General features: G+C 41.7%; 1 protein-coding gene across 1 annotated transcript in view; it reads right to left on the bottom strand.

Moving 5' to 3' along the window:
- Window positions 1-1,052: 1,052 nt before the first annotated feature.
- Window positions 1,053-23,288, bottom strand: part of si:ch211-132g1.7 (prostaglandin F2 receptor negative regulator) — a 59,657-nt gene continuing 37,421 nt past the window's right edge. Inside the window, exons 12-15 of the mRNA XM_017430095.3 lie at window positions 7,289-7,475; window positions 7,077-7,195; window positions 5,242-5,292; window positions 1,053-4,262 (exon numbers count right to left, since the gene is read on the bottom strand). Coding sequence (XP_017285584.1) covers window positions 4,150-4,262; window positions 5,242-5,292; window positions 7,077-7,195; window positions 7,289-7,475 — 470 coding nt within the window. The 3' untranslated portion in view covers window positions 1,053-4,149. The remainder of the gene's footprint in view (window positions 4,263-5,241; window positions 5,293-7,076; window positions 7,196-7,288; window positions 7,476-23,288) is intronic.

Genomic DNA, 23,288 nt, shown 5'->3' with positions numbered 1-23,288 from the left:
ATGGAGAGGCTGTAAAACACTCAGGACCAGGTTTCAGCTCATCTGCATTTCTAATCAAGACAAAGAGCACAAAAAAATGGACCTGTGCATTAAACTGAGAGTGAAACATGACAGGAGAGGCAGTGAAAGAGGAGATAAATAATAATAAATAAAAAAAAATACATACACATAAATCCCACAGGACTAACAGGAGGCACAGTCAGAAAGAGAGAGATATAACCGCAGTCCAACGCTGAATCATAAAATATTTATTCTGACTGGAGTGTCTGAAGTTTTCTCTCTTTGTTTTATGTGTTTGGAACCATAAAAAAAAAAAAAAAAAAAATTCTGATTGATGGTTTGCCCAGAGACGAGGAATAAAAACCAAATTAGGCCACTTTTGTCACCAGTCTCCGAGCGGGAGCTGTGATCACAACTGCATCAGATCCTCCAGAAACGCTCAGCAGCCAACGTTTCCACAGGAAGTGATTTATTCTGACAGCTAATCAAGCTAAACCTGCAGGAACACCGCTTTTTAGGCAAATAAAACACTGGAAAATTCATCTGATTTCTAATCCTGCACTTAAAAACTAGCCGGGTAATATCAGATTTCAGCTTGCACGTCCTTTAAACTCTGGTTGTCAAAGATTAAAAAAAAAAAAAAAGTGCACAACCAACCCTTTAAAACCTGAGCAGCATGGGATTAAAAATGGAGTGAAACCTTGACCCTACATGACCACTAGGGGGCGACATGTTTTACAATCACCACCATGGTGTTGTGTGTGTGTGTGTGTGTGGAAAGATGAACACTAGTCCCATTTAGCAGGAGGTTATTACTGTTTTGTTGGGGTTCACAAAGCAGGGGGGGGAGGGCAGTAGATGTGTGATTTGCTTCACCACAGTGACAAAAAAAATAGGCAAAGACAAAAAGAACAGCAAGTCTGAACTGAACTTTGGCAAGTTAAAGATGACACCCTGTCAGCTGCTGTTGTGGATAGAAATTAAAATTCAAGAAATAAAAATAAGTAAGACAAACAAAATTAGATCACATTTAATGAAAGGCTCCAAATGAGTACAGCTTTAAAATCTATTTATTGAAAAAAATCATCAGAATTCATCATATTAATTGCTGTAAAAACAAAATTGGAAAACAAAGACATGAGAGTAAGCGTGCTGGGACACGTTCACGGGTGCATGTTGTTGCTACTTTGAGTTTACCGTTGAAAAGTTTGGCACGACGCACTTTTATTCACCAGTAGGTGGATGTATGTCACCGATATTGATAATGTATTGATTCTGAACACTGAGACAGTCGTTTCAAACTGCCAATTTGCTTAAAACATCCATATTTTTTCCATTATTTGTTCCATTTCTTTTCCCTTTTGGGCAGGAAATGAGTACAGAAGTGATTCCCTTTGCATTCAAAACCCCATTCTTGGTATGCGCTTTGGATTCAGTGCAAAAACAAACCGTTTCTTTACAATTACTGTGAAAAAGAATCCTTCACTTCCAACGTAAAACTCATGTCATAGATATTCTGGGGGAAAAAAAAAAAGGGCATAGGAAAGTTTTCTAATAAAAGGTACTCATTGCAATGACATGGAGATTAATCATGAAAAAAAAATCAAATAAAAAAAGAAATCAAATTGGTTTCTCAGATCAATGATTTGTGTTCTTGAATTTTATTGTCAAAAGTGAAATTTGAGACTTTCAGGCTTGAAACCTGGGTGTATTTCGTCGTTTTTAGAATACTGCTCTTTAAATATTTCAGACTCTAATTTTTACAGCCGATTCGCTCAGATTTTCACCGAAAGGCCTCCCTCCTGGTCTGCGCTCGTGCGATTCGGCAATATTTGTCCTCCTACGACAGCTACATCAGCCTGACACGACTCGAGCTCCAGCGGATTTAGCCGAGCGTTTCGTTTGCGACGGAGGATCTCGCAAAGACTCGCAGTCTTGCAGACTGAAATTTAAACGCGATCAAAAATTCTGCACAACAGATTTGACCTCAAAATAGTTGTAGCCGCTGCGGACACAAACACCTAGAACGCAGCGAGACTGCAACTGAAAATTAGCCTTTTTTATAATTTTGGGTCACCAATGATTCTGCAGCGGGATGCTGGCTCTTGTACTTCTTTAGGAATGTCTGGAGTTCAGCTAGCGAGCTAATTTAAAGAATCCATTTTAAACTTAAATGTTCGCACTGAATAAAGCTGTAATTTGAGCAGAACACCCGTAAAACAAAAAGAATAATGTTGAACTAAACAGACGCTTTACAGTAATCTAAATTAGGCTGAAACATTTTATTATAAATCAAAATTAGCATGTTTCTTAAAAAATACAAGCTGGTTATTTAGCTCAGGTGGCAAACTTTCAGTTGTTTAAAGACAAGGTCTTGTGAAACTGAAACCAAGCTGACATGCTATAATGCTGGTAGCATAAAAAGGAGCCAAATATATTTTTAAAAAGCGTTTAATTAGAAATGGGAAGCACAATTCATGTTAAGGGTCGATAATTTTGCCAGCAGAAACGTTTTCCAGTTTTCTACCTGCAGCGATAAAGGAAGAGGAACACGCTCGTTAGCTTAGCACAATGATCGAAACTGCTAGCACAGCTAAAATGTTGCAACATGTTTACGGCCTCATTTATGTCGGCTATAAAAAAAAGTGTGAAAAATAAAAGGGAATCGATTCAAAAGTGTCATAATTACATTAATTTGTTGAATGGACAGAGCTTTTGCTTAGCGAGCGAGGTTAGCATCTTGACTGGTTTCAATCTCTGTGCTAAGCTAAACTAAGCTAAGCTGAGCACATTTCTCAAGGTGTTGAGCAAATTTTTGAAAAAAAAAAAAAAATAAGGCTGACAAACATGCATAATCATGAATGAAACTTTGAAACAGCAAACCAAGGAAGCAGCAGGGTTTCTTGTACCACCCTGATAAGATGCGCTATGTGCTAACGGTGTACGCTAGCAATGTGGCGGCTAGGTTTCAAATCTGGATGTAGCAGGCTTTTCTATTTAAAATAATAAAAAAAAACTGACATTTTTTTGCTCATGAATGACTGTAAAAAGAAAAAATCCCAAACATGCAACCCATTTTGTCTCACAACACTCACACCGGTGTACAAAACACACACGAGACTCAGGCAAAAAACTAACAGCTGGATACATTTCTGACTACTTATATAAAAAGAAGAGCGCTCGCTGCGGCCGCCGATCGCGGCTGTTCAAGTGTTGGTCTGGAAATCTGAACCAAGCGCACTCCCATCAGTTCGTATATTGGCACCATGTACAGTATATCTCACACACAAACACACTAACTGCATATCGTATAGTAAAGCTTAGAAATGTCTCACATTTTTAAAATCTCTTAATTTTCAAAAAACTAGACTCGAGAATAAAAGTAGTCATTGTCCTCTTGTTAGGATAGAAACACTCTGGGGCGGTTGTGCAACACGTCTCGTGTGGAAAGTACACTCAAAAAACAAAACAAAACAAAAAAAACCTTAACTTTGTGAACTCCTGTGTCAGAAGACTCGGACCGCGTCTTCAGACGGAGCGAGGAGACGTCGAGGTTTCGTTGCGCGAACAAAAAAGCCCAACTCTTGACTTTTGTCGCCCCCCCCTCAAGTTCACGGCTGCACTGAAGGACCCAATTACGGCCAGATTTAGAGAGAGGTTGTACTTTGCACAGAGCCTTGGCAACATAGAAAAGAAGGAGAAAAAGGGACAAGTCCAGCCTGAGCACTTCATTTGTTATTCCTAGTGGTTAGAGAGGCAGCTGATCTGTTAAGAAGTTCCCAGCAGGCAGTGACGTCTCAGAAGCTCCGTGTTCCTCAGAGTTTCTCATTGGGTTGCAGTCTTAAATGGGAACAAATACGTTTAGAAAAAAAAAATTGACTAGAAGCGCTGCAGATTTCTCCAGAGAAATAGAAGTCTGAAAGGCTTTTACTCCATTGGTGGGTGTGAAAGTCCCCCTGCGCATCCACTGCAGAGCAAGAAGGTCCCGAGCACCGTTTAAAGCACTGTGATTGGTCGGTCAGTTTACTCCCAGCGCCCGTCGTCGGCGAACAGCTGGGTGTCCCAGAAATCGTCAACGGGCGTGTGTCTGTGGTTGGCGTGGTGCTTCCTGTGGGCGCTGCAGTGAGTGGACGCGGGGGAAAGTGTTTGTCAGTCCATCTCGAAGTTCAGCAGCTTGTTGTGTGAGCGAGGGGTGTGCGTCGTGTTGCGGCAGCAGCAATGGGCGCAAACCAGACCCAGGAGAAGGGAGAAGAGCCCGACACCTGGAGGCGCACAGCAACACAAAAATCATTTACTTTAAGACAAGTCAAGTCAAATTTATTTATATAGCACTTTGCAGCAACAGGGCGGTTCAAAGCACTTTACACCATAAAAACACAAAAATACAAAGTCATTATGAAAACACGCAGATTAACAGAAAAACACAGGCTGGAGATCAGAAACTCAGATAATTCAACTAAAGTCATAAAAATAACATCATGAAAAAATAACAAAAACACAATAATTCTGGACCCAACTAATTCAGCTGAAGTTTTAGCTAATTCAACTATGCTAATGCTACTTCAGCTATAGTTTCAGCTAATTTATCTATGCTAATGCTAATTTAGCTATAATTTTACCCAATTCAACTATGCTAAAGCCAATTCAGCTGTAGTTTCAGCTTATTTACCTATGCTAAAGCTAACTCAGCTAAAGTTTTAGCAAATTCAACTATGCTAATGCTTATTCAACAGAGCAACATTTAAGCAACATAGGTTTCAGCTATTTCAACTATGCCAATGCTAATTCAGATATAGTTTAGTATTCTTTAGTAATCCTGATACAGCTGACAACCGGATAACTGATTAACCATTGGAGCCAACCCAATTCAAGATGGCCACCGCAGTCAAATGCAAAATAGGCTATACATCAATGAAGTCTACAGATAGGGAGCTGAAATTTGGTGTGGGTCTCACACACAAATATAAATTCTCAAATTACATCTTATTTGTCTTGTTATTTGCACGTTTATTTAGTTATTTTTATTTATTTTCTTGATATGTCCTACACTGCATTTAGTATACATATATATATTTTTGTTCTTCCAGATTTTAGTCTTGGCCTTAATCTAATTCATTTAGTAAAAATGACAAAATCCATTATTGATGAGAAATCGATCTAATTTTATGACGAATATGCAACACCTAGATAAATAACTACAATGAATTAATGAACCAGTTTAATGTTGAGTGTTTTTAGTACCCAGTGAGGCTGCTGCACCGTATAGGAGAGGCAACTTCAGGGAGTCCCAGACTGGAAGGAAGAAAAAACAGAAAAAACAGAAACTGGGATTAAAAAAAAAAGTTTTGGGCGGCCCATTTCCAGGCCCGTTGAAGGAATCATTTCCAACCAAAACCAGTTTATTACAAAATGTATTCTTAGTTACAGTGGGGAGAACAAGTATTTGATACACTGTTGATTTTTCAGGTTTTCCCACTTGCAAAGCTTGTAGATGACTGTAATTTTTATCATAGGTACTCTTCAACTGTGAGTGATGGAATCTAAAGCAAAAATCCAGAAAAATACAATGTATGATTTTTAAATAATTAATTTCCATTTTATTGTGTGAAATAAGTATTTGATCATCTATCAACCAGTAAGAATTTTGGCTCTCACAGACATGCTAGTTCTTCTTTAAGAAGCCCTCCTGTTCTCCACTCATTACCTGTATTAACTGCACCTGTTTGAACTCGTTACCTGTATAAAAGACACCTGTCCACACACTCAATCAATCAGACTCCAGCATCTCCACAATGCCCAAGACCAGAGAGCTGTGTAAGGACATCAGGGATAAAATTGTAGACCTGCACAAGGCTGGGATGGGCTACAGGACAATAGGCAAGCAGCTTGGTGAGAAGGCAACAACAGTTGGTGCAATTATTGGAAAATGGAAGAAAAATAAAATAACGGAAAATCTCCCTCGGTCTGGGGCGCCATGCAAGATCTCACCTCGCGGAGCATCATTGATCTTGAGAAAGGTGAGGAATGAGCCCAGAACTACACGGCAGGACCTGGTCAATGACCTAAATAGAGCTGGGACCACAGTCTCAAAGAAAACAATCAGTAACACTCTACGCCGTCAAGGATTAAAATCCTGCAAGCCAATGCATGTCAAAGCCCGTCTGATGTTTGCAAATGACCATCTGAATGATCCAGAGGAGGAATGGGAGAAGGTCATGTGGTCTGATGAGACAAAAATAGAACTTTTTGGTTTAAACTCCACTCGTCATGTTTGGAGGAAGAAGAATGATAAGTACAACCCCAAGAACACCATCCCAACCGTGAAGCATGGTGGTGGAAACATCATTCTTTGGGGATGCTTTTCTGCAAAGGGGACAGGACGACTGCACCATATTGTGGGAAGGATGGATGGGGCCATGTATCGTGAGATTTTGGCCAACAACCTCCTTCCCTCAGTAAGAGCACTGAAGATGGGTCGTGCCTGGGTCTTCCAGCATGATAATGACCCAAAACACACAGCCAGGGCAACTTAAGAGTGGCTCCGTAGGAAACATGTTAAGGTCCTGGAGTGGCCTAGCCAGTCTCCAGACCTGAATCCAATAGAAAATCTTTGGAGGGAGCTTAAAGTCCGTGTGGCCCAGNTACAATTTTATCCCTGATGTCCTTACACAGCTCTCTGGTCTTGGGCATTGTGGAGATGCTGGAGTCTGATTGATTGAGTGTGTGGACAGGTGTCTTTTATACAGGTAACGAGTTCAAACAGGTGCAGTTAATACAGGTAATGAGTGGAGAACAGGAGGGCTTCTTAAAGAAGAACTAGCATGTCTGTGAGAGCCAAAATTCTTACTGGTTGATAGATGATCAAATACTTATTTCACACAATAAAATGGAAATTAATTATTTAAAAATCATACATTGTATTTTTCTGGATTTTTGCTTTAGATTCCATCACTCACAGTTGAAGAGTACCTATGATAAAAATTACAGTCATCTACAAGCTTTGCAAGTGGGAAAACCTGAAAAATCAACAGTGTATCAAATACTTGTTCTCCCCACTGTATGTATGGACTCCTCACCAGCAAACTTGACAGAGAGGAAGATTCGTTTTGACGTCAGCTGTTTGGCTTCAGTCCAGGCTCCTGTTGAGGTCGACAGGTACCACGGCGTGGCGATGCAGTGATACTCGCCGCTGTCACTGAAAACCGAACACAAAGATGTCACAACTCGGGTTACGATGAGCACAAACCACAATTAAGCGCGTTCATCCAGTTGGGTTTGGCCGACTCACCTGTCCTGGGTGCCGTAAAGGTTCAGCAGGTAGGTGTGGGTGTCCCTGCGCTCGATCGAAACGTCACTCGACGAGTTCCGGTGGATTTTCGCTATGACGCCGAAGCGGTCGATGCTGGCTAACTCAGTCTTCTTCTCTCCTCCGCGCAGCCGGGTGAAGAACCACGTCACCTCGTACGACAGGTCATCTGAGAGGGGAAAACGCACACAACAAACAGGACGCCTGTCTTGGTTAGCCTGCAAACTCAATAAAAATGTTAATTGCCTTCCATTGATAAAAACATCAGTATTTTATCTTAAGACACCAGATAAAACCAGAGTGTTTATTAGCGTGTTTATGAGCTTCATCTAAACTGAACCCAATGAGCGGTACGCTGACGTCCACCATCGCTGAGGGTCTCAAATAGTGAATTTTTTTTTCAACTGGAATTGAACAGGGCATACAAATATACCTCCTTTAGTGTTAATATTGTTTGATTCCAAGTACTAAAGCATAAAGAGAGAGATTCAAACAGGCTCCGCCCTCTCTCGGCGCCTGGTGGTGTTTAGCTGCACAGATATGTTGACGTCTGTTTCAACTGAAACCAAGTATAGAGAAAGGGATGAAATCTTACATTACGTCTTAGCTGATGAAGATTTGGAGGGAGAATAGATTTACTTTATTGTATAATTTGCTGCTCAAGCCGGCGCAGAGTGACGTGTCCTGGCGATCAGAGGGAGCAATTCTATCTGCCACCTGGCAAAATGGTGGACCAGAGGCTGGTTAATGGTGGCCCCCACAAATGAATCTTTGACCACCCTAAACATTTGATTTTCTTCATTTTTATTTGCTATATAGTATAGTTTCCTCAAATAAATGGGGTGGCTGGTTTACACACACACACACACACATATACATATATATACATATATACATATATATACATATATACATATATATATATATACATATATACATATATATATATATATATATATATATATATACACACACATCTGATCAAAATCTTAAGAGCAGTCAAAAAATTGCAAGAATTTGCATTTTGCACTATTGGATCTAGAGAAGGTTCTAAGTAGAGCTTCACAATGTTAAAAGAAGAAATCGGTGCAAGAGAAAAACTTTTGAGCAGGGAATTTTCTGCAAACTGCATTTACACTCAAACATGATTTTTTCAGCTGATCAAAGGTTTAAGACCATAGTCTTTAAAAGCCAAAAGCTGTGCAAAAATCTGGATTCCATGTCATTTTCTGTCAAGTCTTTACACTTTCAAGACCTCCTGATGGCAAAAGCAAAAAAGCTCAATGACTTTTTTGAGTTAGCTTTTTTTTTCCAGTCATCCAGCTCACAAAATTTGCATTTATATATGGCGGTGGCCATGTTGGATTTTGACATGGCAGCCCAGTTTTCGATAGCGACCTGACTTATGCCGAGACGCATTCAAACACCAAAATGGAAGTCAGTTCGTTGCTCACGAGATGAAATGGACAGACACATTCGGATGGAGGGCATTTATGAATCCCCTCTTTGCGTTGTGACAGGGGGGGCAAAAAACTATAAAAGCTGTTTAAAGACCAAAGATATGTTCCTGGTAATGTGCAAACTTTCTCCTTCAAAGAGGCAATAAAAGGCGTTTTTATTTAGCTTATACGATGGACTGAAAGGTGCTGAGAGATCAGAAAATAAAACTGAAAAGAAAGGAAAAAGTACTTGACGACTATGAGATCTAACATTTACAAAAGCGAAGCCCTGATTTCTTTACAACACACAAACTATTATTATAAATCAGCTGATGTGCTTTTGACCAAAGTTAGAGATAAACAAAGACAGAAATGGAAGTGCATCATAAAAAGATTGACAGAAAGCAAAGCTAAAGAAAACGAGTTTGACAGAATTCATCATAATAGATGCTGCCTTTGGGGGGGGAAAAAAAGGAGGGTAATGCGAAGAAGCTAATCATTTCCAGAAGCAAGAGGTAGGAAGGGAAACGTGGAGCGTGAGACAGACAGGAGCACAAACTAGTCATTAGTCTGTCAGGAAGAGAGGGACTATTAGCACCGTACATCCTCCACTCTCAGAGGCAGAATAAAAACCCCACCGAGCCTGAGTCATCCTCTGTCATTGAGGTGACAAATGGAAGACAGAGATGGAGCAAATAAAAGCAACATTTGCCAACAAGAATCCAGGAAAAAAAAAGAAAGACGATAACGAAAAACAATTATGAAAGGGATGAAGAAGCGAGGAGGAGGAAGACGAGAGAACCGAAGAATGGATGTAATGAGGAGGAAGACTAAGAGGAGGGGGAGGAAGAGGAAGGGGGGTGGGGGGAGGAGGGAGAGAGAGACACTCACCCAGAGCAGAATAATGAATCACATCTCAATTTCCCTCACTCTCTCTTCCATAATGGTTTTAATATTCAAGTGCTGCATCATTAAAATGTGGAGTGGCGCGAGCGGCGGCGGGAAGAACGCCGACTTCTGAACATTTGTCTCAACGGGTGACACGAGACCCCCTGACAGCCTCCGACCTGGACACCACCCCCACCACGTGTAGACAAATGTTACTGAGAAATCGTTCTGCAAGAAGTTATTTAAAGCTAAAAGGTCAACTGTTGTAATTCATCTACTTTTTAGGTTACAAAACAAAATGAATTCCTTCACAACAGTCTATTTGTGTTGAGTTTCATTCATATGTATTTTCATGAAGAGGTCATCTGTGTCCTTAACCTTTAACCCCGTGGTCTTGAAATCAATAGGGATCATCCCTGACCCACGAGGGGTCCAGCCGTGCAGTGGGACATTCCTCTGTTACACTGTTTCAGTTCTAGCACGACAAGGTTCTCCCTCGACCTTTGACCCAGTGACTGTGAAATCAATAGGGATCATCCAGGGACAACCGTTCAGAACTTTTCCGCGGAGCCCCACTTTAAAAGACCTCAACTTTAGGTTCAATCAAAGCTGAGGAGTAAGGAAATAAAAACACGTGAGACATTAAATACGTGATGACTGTCGGTCCCGGGCTGGTCTTATCATCTCAGACTGTCGCCTACGATCATCTGTTCTTTAGAGGACGAGATAAAAACCATTTCTCAGTCATCAGAGGTCGTCTGATTGTGTGATGGCAGGACGAGAATATCTAAACATCTTGAAGGCGACTGGAAGAAAACAGAAACAGGAATCGACACAAACATGGTTCGAAAGAGAGCAAACTGCCAAGAAAAGGACTACAAAAACTAGCCTAAGTCGACATTTCAATTATTCTAATTTCAATCGAAGCGTTCCACCTTCCTGCTTAATCTGACGTTCGAAGTTCTGTTTTACTTTCAGCTCCCCGCTCCGTCCTCTCGACAAACTCCCAAATCTGTCACTTCCTGTTAGCAGAGAAGTGGTCACTTTGGTCCGGGATGGAATTTTGGCCTTGTCTCGCCAATCAGCCGATTCAGGACGAGACGTTAATTTTACCCCAACAGTCCGAGAATCTCCATCATCTCAGCCCCCTCGTTTGTGTCAGCAACAGTAAAACCCGCTTTAGGTAATTCAGTGGGACTAATTTGATGTTTCCGAGGATGAAGGTGATGATGAAGATGGGTTGGGACAGCACAGAGAGAGGGAGTGGGGCAGGGGGAGTATTCGTTTTGCCGCACAAAGGCCATCTAACCAAGGAGGAGGAAACAGGAAGTGACACTAAGGGAGGGGGCGAACAAGGTCAACTGACCACACACACACACTGCCTGGAGTCAACTGAAGCTCTGACACTGAGAGGACATCTTCAGATCTTCAGAAGCAACACGAAGACCGTTATATAAAACGACAGTAACACACTTCGTAAAGTACTAACTTTTTAAAATTTTTTTTCAAACTCAAAATGGAGTCCGGACCTGCTTCGTTAAAGAAAGGATGACATTTCTTGGTATTTTACTGGAAGGAAAAAAAGCTCCAGATAACCACAGATTGTCGCACTTTACAGCAAACTCTCTTTCTGATGACGCAGAGGAGCGTACAGGGAACTAAAACCCGCTGCATCACGGATCCAAAACTGACATCATCCCTGAGTTTTAGCCGACGTTTTGGGAGCACAAGGTTGGCGTCTGACTTTGCCGCGAACGATCAAAAGATGCATTTTGCATAAACCCCGACGCACAAGCTCCGCCGACACTCAAGGCACGGAGCTATAATTAGACAGCCTCCTCGGCGAGTCCGCTTGTTACTTTCCTTTGTTCTTCGCGGCGAAGCTGGACGGAGAACGAGGCGGAGGGGATTTTTGGAAACGGAGATTATTTTGTTCAACGTGCGGCCATAAATCAACAGCGAGTGCGCATCACCAGAAGCGGCCCCGCCCTCCTCCTGAACCCCACACAGCTGTTCCTCTGCTCATGCGGACCTTTGCCCCCTCCCTCTGCCGACTCATGAACCTCCACCTCACTAGTCGCTTAATAAGCTACAAACTCTTCATTAATAAAGCCTTCACCAAACGTCACACAGAGCTTAAATTAAAGCCAGCTGAATTTTAATCATTTCTTAAACCGTAAACAAATCAAAAGGTGTATTTTTGGAGGACAAACATGAAGAAAACGGTCTTTTGCACCATAAACGTTGGCTCTGCTCCACAGAGTGATGCATTGCCAGATAAAAGGCTGCAGAGTGCTTTAAACAAAACAAAACAAAAAAAGAAGAAGAAGAAACGAACGTCTCCCCAAGGGCCTCGTTTCGCCGTCTTTACAAGACGACTTCCATCACTTCTCATGAGTGCAACTGAGTGCAATGGAGAGTAAGCCGGAGCTTTGAAGGCGGCGCTGGACGGGCGGAGGGCGAGGTCGTCTCCGCTTCAACCTGCAGCCGAAGATGGCAGGCCTTCACAGAAGCTACAGAGGATGGTTTAACCCTTTCAATTTGTTCTCTGTGTGCGAATGACGTCATAAGTGAAGTGTGAACGCTGACTCAGCGTTTACAGACTTTCCTTGTAATCTAACTACTGCATTCTTTGTACTACATTACCCATTCATATATCATGACATTCAGCTCATTCAGGAGATCAGCGCCATGACTTGAATATATCTAATTTTATTTACAAATATTCTCCCTATTGAAAAACATAATCTGTTTAATTCCTTCGCCAACAATCTGGTTAAATTCTGCTGCAGAACGATTGATCGGCTTTTCTTAAGCTAACTTTAAAGTTTGGTTACTGTTCTGCTACTTTCAGCTTTTAGCTAGTTTTATGTTACTTTTAGCTACTGTTCTGCTGATTTCAGCTAGCCTTTTGTTCCTTTTAGCTACATTTATGTTACTTTTAGCTACTGTTCTACTAAATTTAGGCTAACATTTTGCTACTTTTTACTTTAAACTGGTCTTTGCTACTTTTAGTTTTTAGCTAGCCTTTTGTTACTTTTAGCTTTGAGCTACTGTCTTGCTGTTTTCAACTAGCCTTTGCACTTTTTTACCTTTCAGCTGCAGTTCTGCTACTTTAAGCTTTCAGCTAACATTTTGCAACATTTAGTTTTAAGCTAGCCTTCTGTTACTTTTAGCTTTGAGCTACAGTCCTGCTGCTGTCAGCTAGCCTTTTGAAACATTTAGCTTTATGTTACTTTTAGCTACTGTTCTACTACTTTTAGCTAGCCCTTTGTTGCTTTTAGCTTTTCGACACAACCCGGCTGTTTCTCCGGTTTTATCCCACAGACTGAAAACCTGAAGGTTTGGGTCATAATTAACTCTAAATCTTAACCAGCTGTAAGTAACAGACTGAATGGTTAGGGTTGTCTCTACGTGTCCCTGTGATGGACCGACGACCTGTCCAGGGTGTCCCCCCATGTCCTGCCCAATAACCACTGGAGAGAGACACCAGGTCCCCAACAACACTGAACGGAAACTTAGTTTCAGCTTCTTCAGCAGCCAGGACTCAGAAATCCTGATTGCTAAACCATCTAAATGTTGCAGAACGGTAATAAATCTAACCGGAATGGTTTACTCTTTGTTTAGTTATGAGGGAAATAACTCCTAATGTCTCGACCTCAGCCCTCCTGACTGTAATCTGAGCAGGCATGCTCGTCTTCGGTTTGAATTTCATTCGACCTTAAATTTAGGACTCAAATTTGCTCGGATGTTGCCGAACTCCAGCCTCCGCTCCCATTCGTGCAGCAGTTTTATTAAGAAGCGAGAGGAGAATCTACAGTCGACATCTAATAGAATATCTGGCCTGAGCTAATAAAACGAAAATGGCTGTCGGTGGAAATGAAGACGGTCTGATTGGATTTCTTTGAATTAATCCCTTGAGGAGAATCCGAGGCATTAAAAAAGAAGAAGAAGACGAAGAAAAAAAAAAACAGCGCACAATCGCACACACAGACACACAAAACACTATCAATTACCACTAGAGCTTCTAATGAAACTGTGTGTGTTCTCTGCTCCATAAAGCAGGACAGTGCTGGTAGAGGAGAATACTAAACACTATAAAAACACCATTTAGCTTCACAGAAACAAAGCCACTGGGAAGAAGAGTTTCCCTCGTTACTCGCCGCATGCTTAATGAGCTCCCTGGTAAATGAAGACAGGCTTCACTTCATATTTAGGAGATTCAGCATCAAGCGGCCCTTTTCTTTTTTTTTAAACAAATCACTACAAGAATATGGGTTAGACGAGGCAAGGGCCTACATTTTTACAAGCTTTTACATTTAAATTTCTAATAGTTTCTCCTCAAATGTTATAATTAGACAAGTTCAAGAGATAGAGATGCCATAGAGAGTTCAGTTTTCTATTTATTCTAGAGTGCAGTGAATGAATGAATGTGACCCATGCTGGCAAAACGAGTCAAAATGAGCTCAGGCTGTAGTGCAAAATACTACAAGTTTTTGCCGTAACTGAGATTTGCATAAAAATGAGTCCATAAAGACCCCATCGAGCTATCCCAGTGAATAAAATCGTACCCAAACAACCTTTAAATCCAAGTTTTCTAACAGGTATGTCTTCAGAAATAACCCATTATCCATTTTTCCACTGGGAATTCCTAATGTTTGGCGTCATTGGGAAGCTTGGGCGGGAATTCCTGATGACGTCACTCTGGACCAGTTTTCAAACCGGCATGCTCGTAAGCAAAACAAGTTTGTCAGCAGGTGATAAATCGCCACATTTCAACAAACTGCGACTCGTTCTGGAGCTTTTGAGCTGGGGAATTTGAAAATAATGACTCAAATTTTGTGACCCCAGCATGGGTCATGTGTCTTTAAGGAAAAAAGGTTAACAGGTTCAAAGAACATCTTCAGAATGGAAACTTTTAGGTTTGTGCTGCGGCTGTGTTGATGTATCGGTGTGTACAACATCAACATTAAAAAGGACGCCATTACCTCCGAGTGTCGTACAAAAACAATAACTAGCCCAGCCCAACTGTCGAGCACGGTGGCGGTAGGGTGATTATCTGGGCTTGTTCTGCAGTGACAACCAGGAACTCCTCTACAAAAGCACCCTAGGGTCAAACGAGACGCCATCAGTCCGACAGCTAAACCCGGGTCACACAGGAGGACGATCTACAACAAAACGTCTGAAAAAAAAAAAGAATGGTCCAGTCCAGGTCCAGACCTGAACGAGCTGCTGTGTTGGGACCTTAAGAGAGCTGATGAAGCTCAGTGAACTGAAGCAACAATGGGAAACAAGAGTGGGCCAAAACTCCTCCACAACCATGTGGGACCAATAAAGTCCCAGGAGGGTTAAATTCCCCATCAAACTTAACACCGGTCTGAACGTCATTTTGTGTTTCACTGCTCCTTTAAAAGCCCGAGCAGGAGAGCATTCAGAGCCCCGAACACTTCAATTAAAAACCACAGCCTTTCCACTCCGACGCCACTGAAAGCTGCCGTTTACAAGATGTCCTTCAAAGCACCATCTCGGCTCCCAGCTCGGTTCAACTCGAGGAGCTAATGGAGTGAAAATGATGGTGCTTCTCCGCCGCTAACGGCGCCACATTTTCAATTTGTGTTTTATTGTTGCTCCGTCCAGTGCTTGTTTTTTTTTTTTTTTTACTCTCAGCTTCCTGCTTTTATTCTCTTCCTTTATGTCTCTCTTTAAGGTTTGTTAGCAGCTACTTTTTTGGGTTTCTTTTCCCCACTTAATCACCTAATCAAACCAAAAAACATCCGGAGCTTTTTGAATTTAAAAACCTGAAGGGCCAAAAAAAAAATAAATAAAAAAAAAGAGGCAGCAACAACATCAACGACTGGATGTTTTTAGCTCCTGGGAGTCACCTTGATGGAGCTAAAACATGACTTTTTGTGTCGAATGTGATGATTTTTGTTATTTTTTTCGTAGATTCAACTAAAAAAACTGGAACATATTGCATCAAAAGTGTCAACATTGGTCCATCCCTGAGTTTAGGAGCCTATTTATGCCCGAGTGACTCAAATTAAACAATGCTCTAAAAAAAAAAAAAAATGGTTAACTAAACAGCAAATGAGTTAAAAGCAGCAGACAAGTCAAACTGCATGAAGTCTACTGAACTGTGCATCGAGAACACGATAAAATATTACAGGAAAGTGATTTTTTTCTAAGAAAAATTGAAACAATTCTAGCACTCAGATTATGTGTTTGGGAGCTACTACTGCGCTAAATTTGAGGTCGTGTCTGTAAAACCAACCGAGTTGTTGTCATTTTTGTGTTTGCGAATGTTGATTCGCTGTGGCGGCCATCTTGAATCAAGTTGACTCTGAAAGATAATAAGTTTGTCAACCGATTATTGTTGTCTGAGTGATAAAAATGAAGTAGTTTGGAAAAAAAAATAGGGACGACTTAAAGGGGAGATTTAATAAAATATAAAAATTTTTGTAGGTGGAGTTATCTCCTTGGTTGGTGATGTAGAAGGAGGTGGGCCCAGCTGTGGCAGATCGCTGTAGGACACTGAGGAGGTTACTGTCCCCATGTTTATCAGGGAAAATGGAAGCAGAAGAAGAAGCAAGTTCTGTTAAAGAGGACCGGTTTGAAAACACGTTTAATTTTTGGTCTGGATTGATGCTGTCGGGAACTGGAGCCCCACATTTCACAAGAAGAACCCCGGACGTTTACAGTGATGTCACAGCCTTCAAGGAGCTTCCCATCCGGACAGCGATAGGCAGCGGATGGCCGTCTGGACAGTGAGAGGTGTCGGTTCACACAGTGACAGGTGGTGGTGGTGGTCTGGACAGCAGCAGTTGGCGAGTGGTGGTCCAGAGAACGATTGGCAGCGGTCTGGACAGCGACAGGCAGAGGGCCGAACTGCGACAGGCAGTGGGTCCGAACAGTGACAGGTGGCGGTCCGGACACCAAAGGGTGGGTCAGGACTGCGACAGGCGGCGAGTGGCGGTCCGGACAGCGAGTTTTGGACAGCGACAGGCGTCTGTTCTTCTGTTTAAGATTTGCATTTCAGGTGGTCCTCTTCAAAACGTTAACTGCAGTCCGACACCTTTTACGTCTTTCCTTCGATACATGTCAGCTTCAAAAACACTTTTCATTTCACCTTTAAAGACGTTTGCACCTTGGCGGCGGCAAACGCTGCTTCAAAGCGTCTATTTATAGTTCAGAATAACAGTCATTTTGTTTCATATCGTTTTGTCAGAAATTAGCGTAATTAGCTGTGAGATCTTTCACCATCTGTTTGTCTTTCGTTGTTCCCATCTGAACTTTTCCAACTCGTCAGCGGGACCAGATTTAAAATGGCAGCAGCAGCCGATGGACCTCATGGTACCTTTAGTTCCCTGAGGTCGCCATAACTGAGGGTGAAACTAGACTCTGCGTTAATGTTTTTGAATTAACTCTGGAGTTGTTTTTTTTTTCCAGCTGCTTTTGGTTAAGCAGAAGCTGTTAATGGAGTGAGAATCATTTTGCGCCATCCGTTCTCACCACTTCAACCCTCTCATCCCTCCTTTCTGCTCCACAGCCCCTCGCCACTCAGAATTCATTTCTCTCCTCTGGTTCTCATGTCTCTTGTTGGGAAACGGCATTGAGTCCTCGATCCACTCCCCCCGTTTACTGCCTCCTCTATTCACTCTCGCTCTCCTCTTTAGGTCCCTTCACTTTCCTCCAACTTTACTCCAACCTTCGCTCCAAACTCGCCGTCTATTCTTCCCCTGCCTCGCTCCGTCTCCCCGGCCGGCTAACGGAGCGTGAGATTGGCTAATTAACGGCTGCCTGGCGGCCTTGCAAAGAAAGCTGGGTAATTTGCAGGGGAAGGAGGGTAGAGACTGACGCTGGAAAGAGGTGCTAAAAGAGGAGAGAAACAAGCATCGGCGTACATCACACTGCGTCAACTTATAGGGTTTTTTTTACGTCATTTTTCCTCCGTTTTTACCCCGAAATGCTTCCATCCCATCCGTGTTAATTTCAAACCAATCAATTTGCACCAAAGGAGAATATTTAGCCCACTAAAACATTAAAATTATAACAAACTTAACACTTAGAAAGTAACGTTTTATTGTTATATTGAGTTTTAAGTTCATAAAAAGTTGATAAAATGTCAAGTTACGAACAATAACTGAGGTAGAGTCGCCTCCAAACACAAGCTAGGAGCAAATTTGGGAAAAACTCCATGGCCTTCATATGAAATTAATAAAAATTCCAAAAATATACATAGAATAGCTTCAAAAATCTAAATTAGCCAAGGCCACATGAGTAAACAACAATTTAAAGATAGGTAAATATTTGCGCAGCACATTTTTTAACAATAAATGTGTTTCAAATTCGACTGCAGTAAGATGAAGTCTGACTAGAAGCAACAATTGGTACTTAAAATAAATGATTATTCTGGAGATTTTGGGTGCATTTGAACTCACCTGGCAGGGCTGATCCTGGAACAGTGAAAAAAAATTAAACCGGTTTAAGATACCTAATGTGTCTGAATGCAATCTGATGTCAGATTATTTGAGAACTTTGAAAAGCACAAAGACTTTTCTTGCAGATGAAACAAATATGACGTTAGCTCATCGACAGTGGTTGGATTTTTCCTAATTTCTAGGTACTAAATAAGCATTTTGTTGACTATTAAAGGATTTGAAGACCCTAAATTACAGAACAGAGCTGCATGCAAGCTCCTGAAAGGATTGTAAGGACATCAGGTTTTAAAAATAAATCATCTGCTTGAAAAGTTGCAGAACCTCTTGGTGAATTTATGCCAAAAGATTAGATGTAAGAAAATAAAATCTAACACGTTTCAGACAAACAAACAGAAGTGGCTTCAGCATTAAGTTTTAAAGGGATCTCAGCGATGGTTGTTTGTGAAATGGTCGAACAGGAGACTTCTGGCTCACAGACGGAGGATTCGGAGCTCTGCCAACTCGGCTGAATCGTGAGTTCCCAGATTTAACCGGGAACTCTTTCCAAAAACGGCTCCCTTCTTCTTTTTTTTTTTTTGGTTTCCTGGAAGAATACCTGCAGCGTTTGAGCCTGTGTGTGCTTGTCTGCACCATCATTAGTCCCACATTTTAGATTCTTGCACAAATGAGACAAACATCTCGTTTTAAATCACAGTAAACTATAATATGGAGACTAAACTGGGTCATTTTAAAGGTCTTTTGCTTGTTTAATTTCCTTAACGTGATGCCAGTGATTGAAGCGGAGTCTGTTTAACTACAATTGTTTTAAAAATAAAGATAAAAACCTTCGCAGGCGCCAGATAGTTGTGGCTATCTAATATTTGGTTCTTCTGATTCCTTATTTAGAGGTTAAGAGAAAAAAAAGCATAAAATCTATGTTTGAGAGGAACAAAGCCTTTATTTTCTTTTTTTCCCCTCAGGAGGATCGGCGCGCTATGCTGTTATTTTTACAAAAGAATTTCAGAGTGGGAATAAAAAAAAACATTGATATCTTGTGAAACTGTCACGGTGTCAGCGGCGGAGCTTGGAAGACCGAGAGAAAATATCTCTCTAATGGTGATGTCATCCCCCCCACCTACCACCACCCCCCTCCTCCACAGCTGATTTCGAGTGTGCAGCGTCTGACAGGCTTCTGCGATAACATGCCACTCATTCCGCCCGGTAATGAACGCCGTGGGCCCACGCGGCCAGGTCGAGCTTAAAAAAACAACAAAAAAAACAACAACAACCGCTGCAGGTTGGACACGTTCACCCACATTTAGCTCTGCCGCCGGTCCGGTGCGCCACGAAAGCCAACAAAAACCAACGAAAACCAACAAAATCCAAATGTGCTCTCGGAGCTGATGACCTTATTTCAGGCGCCCACACAGCACAAGATTCAAGAGAAGTACCAGCTGCCGCGTGTGTGGGGGGTATCAGTGTAGGGAAGCACTAAGTCCAAATTAACAAGTTCTAAGACCTTATGTGGGATTTATACCTCATTATGAACCCAAGTCTGCCCTCAGGTTGCTCCTAAACTCAAATCAAATTACTTAAAAATAGCCAAATCTAGGGATCATGAAAACCAGCAGGAGTTATTTTGCAATGGCTGACTGGATGAGTTTTTTTACCGTAATGGAGAGGTGGCAGCCTAGAATGGCTGAATATTGAAACCCAAAGTGCTGAGCTACAACTTTGAGGTTTTGACGTAACAACGTGAGAGATTCAAATGGACGGTTTGGTTCGATGATGATGATGGAAAGCTTCATCTCTTCTGAGCATCATAAGGTTTCCATTTTCTGTCTGTTGGGTCCAGCTCCTCCAAGGCCAGAGAGGAGAAATATAACTCCTCCGGGGAGTTCTGGGTCTGCCCTGGGAGTCTCCTCCCAGCGGCCCGAGCCCAGAAAACCCAGGAGGCAAAGGATGATGGAGCTTGTTTCAACTGTCTCCGTCCTCACCACAGATCGGAGCAACAAACCCATCCGGATCCTTCAATTCGTCTTGATCCTGGCATCACTCACGAACAAAACCTCCAAAACACTCAAACTCTCCCACTTTAAGGCAACTCTTCAGTGCGAACCGAGGTCTAGATTCACTTCAGATGTCTAATAAACTCTTTTTAGACCAGATAACGACCCATTTTAGCCTACACACAACTACGTGGACGCTGTTTAGACATCTTGAAAACAAAAACGTTCACGGGGAAGCTGGCCAAATCATGTAAGATGACGACCTAAAGCTGTGGTGACTGACCTGATGGTAAGGAATCCCAATCATACTGTCGGAACTAAAGAAGTGGAAATCTAACATTAAAGCTAAAACACTAAGTGGATCTCTTGATAAAGGATTCCTAAAGGGTGACTTTTTAGTCAGTGTTGCAGACTGTACAGCAGAACAGATTCTGTCTGATCCGTGACTTGTAATAAGAATATCGTGTAACCCAAACTGAGGGACATAGTCACTGGTGAGGCGTTCAACTGTTCGCCAACAGAGGGCTGAATCAGCACCAGAGGAATGATCACAACGGAGAACTTCTGAGGTGTTTCACCATCCCCGCCGTCGAGACAAGCTCCGACAGGAGAGCCGTTTCCAGCCATCACTGAGGAATGTGTTCCTCACACATTAAAAAAAAAAAAAAAAAAAAAAAAAAAGCTACTGTTGCTCAACGAATTCAGCGAATTTCCCGGAGCACCGTTCTGAGGCAGGAAGTCGACGCTATGTGTTTCAGCACAACGCGACAAATTTAATCCGATTCAACAGGAACAAAATGCATCGGCATGCAGCGTAAACACAGGAACCACAAGGTACAAAGGGTCCGCTTTTGTAGTCCAATATCGCCGCCACACCTAGAAAGAAAATGTTTATTTGACGGCAAAAACGGCTGCAGGCGTGCTCAAGCTTTACCAAAACAAACACTACATCTTTGTCGGCCTTCCCAGCATTATCCCACTGAATTTCCTGTCGCTGTGGTAGCAATTTAGCTGGTAAATGTAATCAGTTTTTATTAAACGTGGAGGGAAATCAAAACTCAAAGATCTGTCTTTCAAATGCCATTTAATTCCGTCCAATCGTCCAATCCATCGTGGGCATGGATGTCATTAGTTTCAGGCTTTTAATAATTATACGACATACAACACTGAAAAACAAGAACTGGGGGCACAAGTTTGACTTTATTGGAGGTTTCCTCCAATCCACACAGCGTCAGAATTATACGTACAGGCTGTACACACACACACACACGGCCACAGATGTTTGGTTAACACACACACTTTTTGCTTTGAGAAGTGTGACGTCAGCCTGATTCATCCAACAGAATCCAGCTCCGACGCATGTTTGGGATTGCCCAGTCGGGACCAGGTTTGTAGCCGTTACCTGAGGAGGAGCTGAAGAGTTTGGAGGTAGGCTTCCATTACTTTGTTCGCTTTGCGCTATGATGCTACCACCTCCATGCTGGACAGCTGGCTCTGTGCTGTCAGGCGTAAAAGCTTCACCTCGACTCATTTAAACACACTTCTTGTCATCGTGGCCAAAAAGAGCTCAATCTTTAGCTCGTCTGACTGTAAAACTCCTTAAAGTGCACCTTGAAGGTGATAAAAGTAATTTATCTTTTGTTCTCACTGCAATATAACGTTAAAACACTAAATTTGATAAAACTATTGGCTAGTATATCAACACTGGAATTATTTACTAGCATAAAAAAGTGGCAATGATCTATAAAGTCTCATGATTGAACTCTAAAGCATCTTTCTTTGCAAATAAACCCATTTTCCAAAAACGTGCATCATCCTGCTCCCACCAAACAGCCCATAGAGTTAAAAACAGAGAGGGAGCTCTCCCACTCATTGTCCAATCAGAATTTGTGACGTGGTGGAGGATCCAAAATGGCCGCCAAAAGAGGAGCAAAGTCAACAATGAGAAGAGGTGCCATCTTTGAAATGATGGAGGTCTTCAGCTATAAAATAAATCATGTCAGCTCCATGAAGTGAACAGAATGAAAGCCGAACGAGGCAGAAGTCAGCAGGGAAGTTAGGAGAATGTGGAGAATGTGTTTATTGGCCAGAACTTTATAAACTATAGTAATAGTACAAGTGTAAAAGTAAAACATGCTTGTTAATTACAAACACAATAATATGTTGTAGGATCCAAACTGAAAGGAGCTGAAGCTTCAAGGAAATTAGGAGATGTGCGTATTTTAAGTCTGGATCCAGATTATTGCTTAGACGTCCAACAGCAATTAATCCATTAAATTTGGGGCTGAAGACATCCACATTACATATTTCTTGTATAAAAAGCAAAGACAGAAAGTGTCAGTGTGAACACAGATTTACTGTAACAACACATTTTGAAGGTAGTTTTACTTCATAAATTGATTAAATCTGCAAAACTGTATATTTTAGGGTCACTTACCTATGGAAGGATATTCCAGATGCTTTTTTTGTGTTTATTGGTGCAGTTATAACACACACAACTCAGGCATGCTGCCACAACAAGGCGTCTGAGTCCCGTTTTGATAACGGTGGCGACTGTCCGTCGCGTCACGAGATCACGTTAGGAGTGCTCCCTCTCTGTTTTTAGCTCCATGATGATGTTTAAGCAACAATTAGCTAAAACCTGCAGAGTCAAGCTCTTTTACCAAATACTGAGGTAATTAAAAACATGATGTGAACACAGGGCCATGTAGGGATGAGGTTTTTTCATTTAAAAACTACATTTTGAGTTTACTTGTGTTATCTTTGTCTAATATGTGAATTTATTTGATGATCTGAAACATTTAAGTGTGACAAAACATGCAGAAGAATGAAAAACCATGAAGGTGGTTAAGACTTTGTTCTTACGTTCTTATTGCACACCGCCTCACGTGGCCAAGTTCTAAATGATGATTTGGCGCCGTTGGTTAGGGGGACTCTCAGCCACTACCACACCAAATTTGAGCTCAAAATCTGTAAAACGGGCTGAGCTAAGGTTTGCTACATTTGATTTGCTGTGGCCAAAGTCTCCAAAATACAGCAAAAATATACAGAAAATGTGTTCATTATTTAAAAATTATGCAACTATTGATCATAATGACAAAGCTTGTTTTACTAGTTATGTAAAGATCTTTATTTTAGCAACTAAAGCTGCATTAAAGTAAAACTTAAAGAGACAAAACATCCAAAGTTTCAGAGTTTTGGTTGGTTTTGGAAAACCGAACATCAAAAA

This window comes from Kryptolebias marmoratus, linkage group LG23, assembly GCF_001649575.2.
Source record: "Kryptolebias marmoratus isolate JLee-2015 linkage group LG23, ASM164957v2, whole genome shotgun sequence".
Classification (NCBI taxonomy): domain Eukaryota; kingdom Metazoa; phylum Chordata; class Actinopteri; order Cyprinodontiformes; family Rivulidae; genus Kryptolebias; species Kryptolebias marmoratus.
Note: the sequence above shows the minus strand (reverse complement) of the source record. Positions and strands in the feature narration are given on the sequence as shown.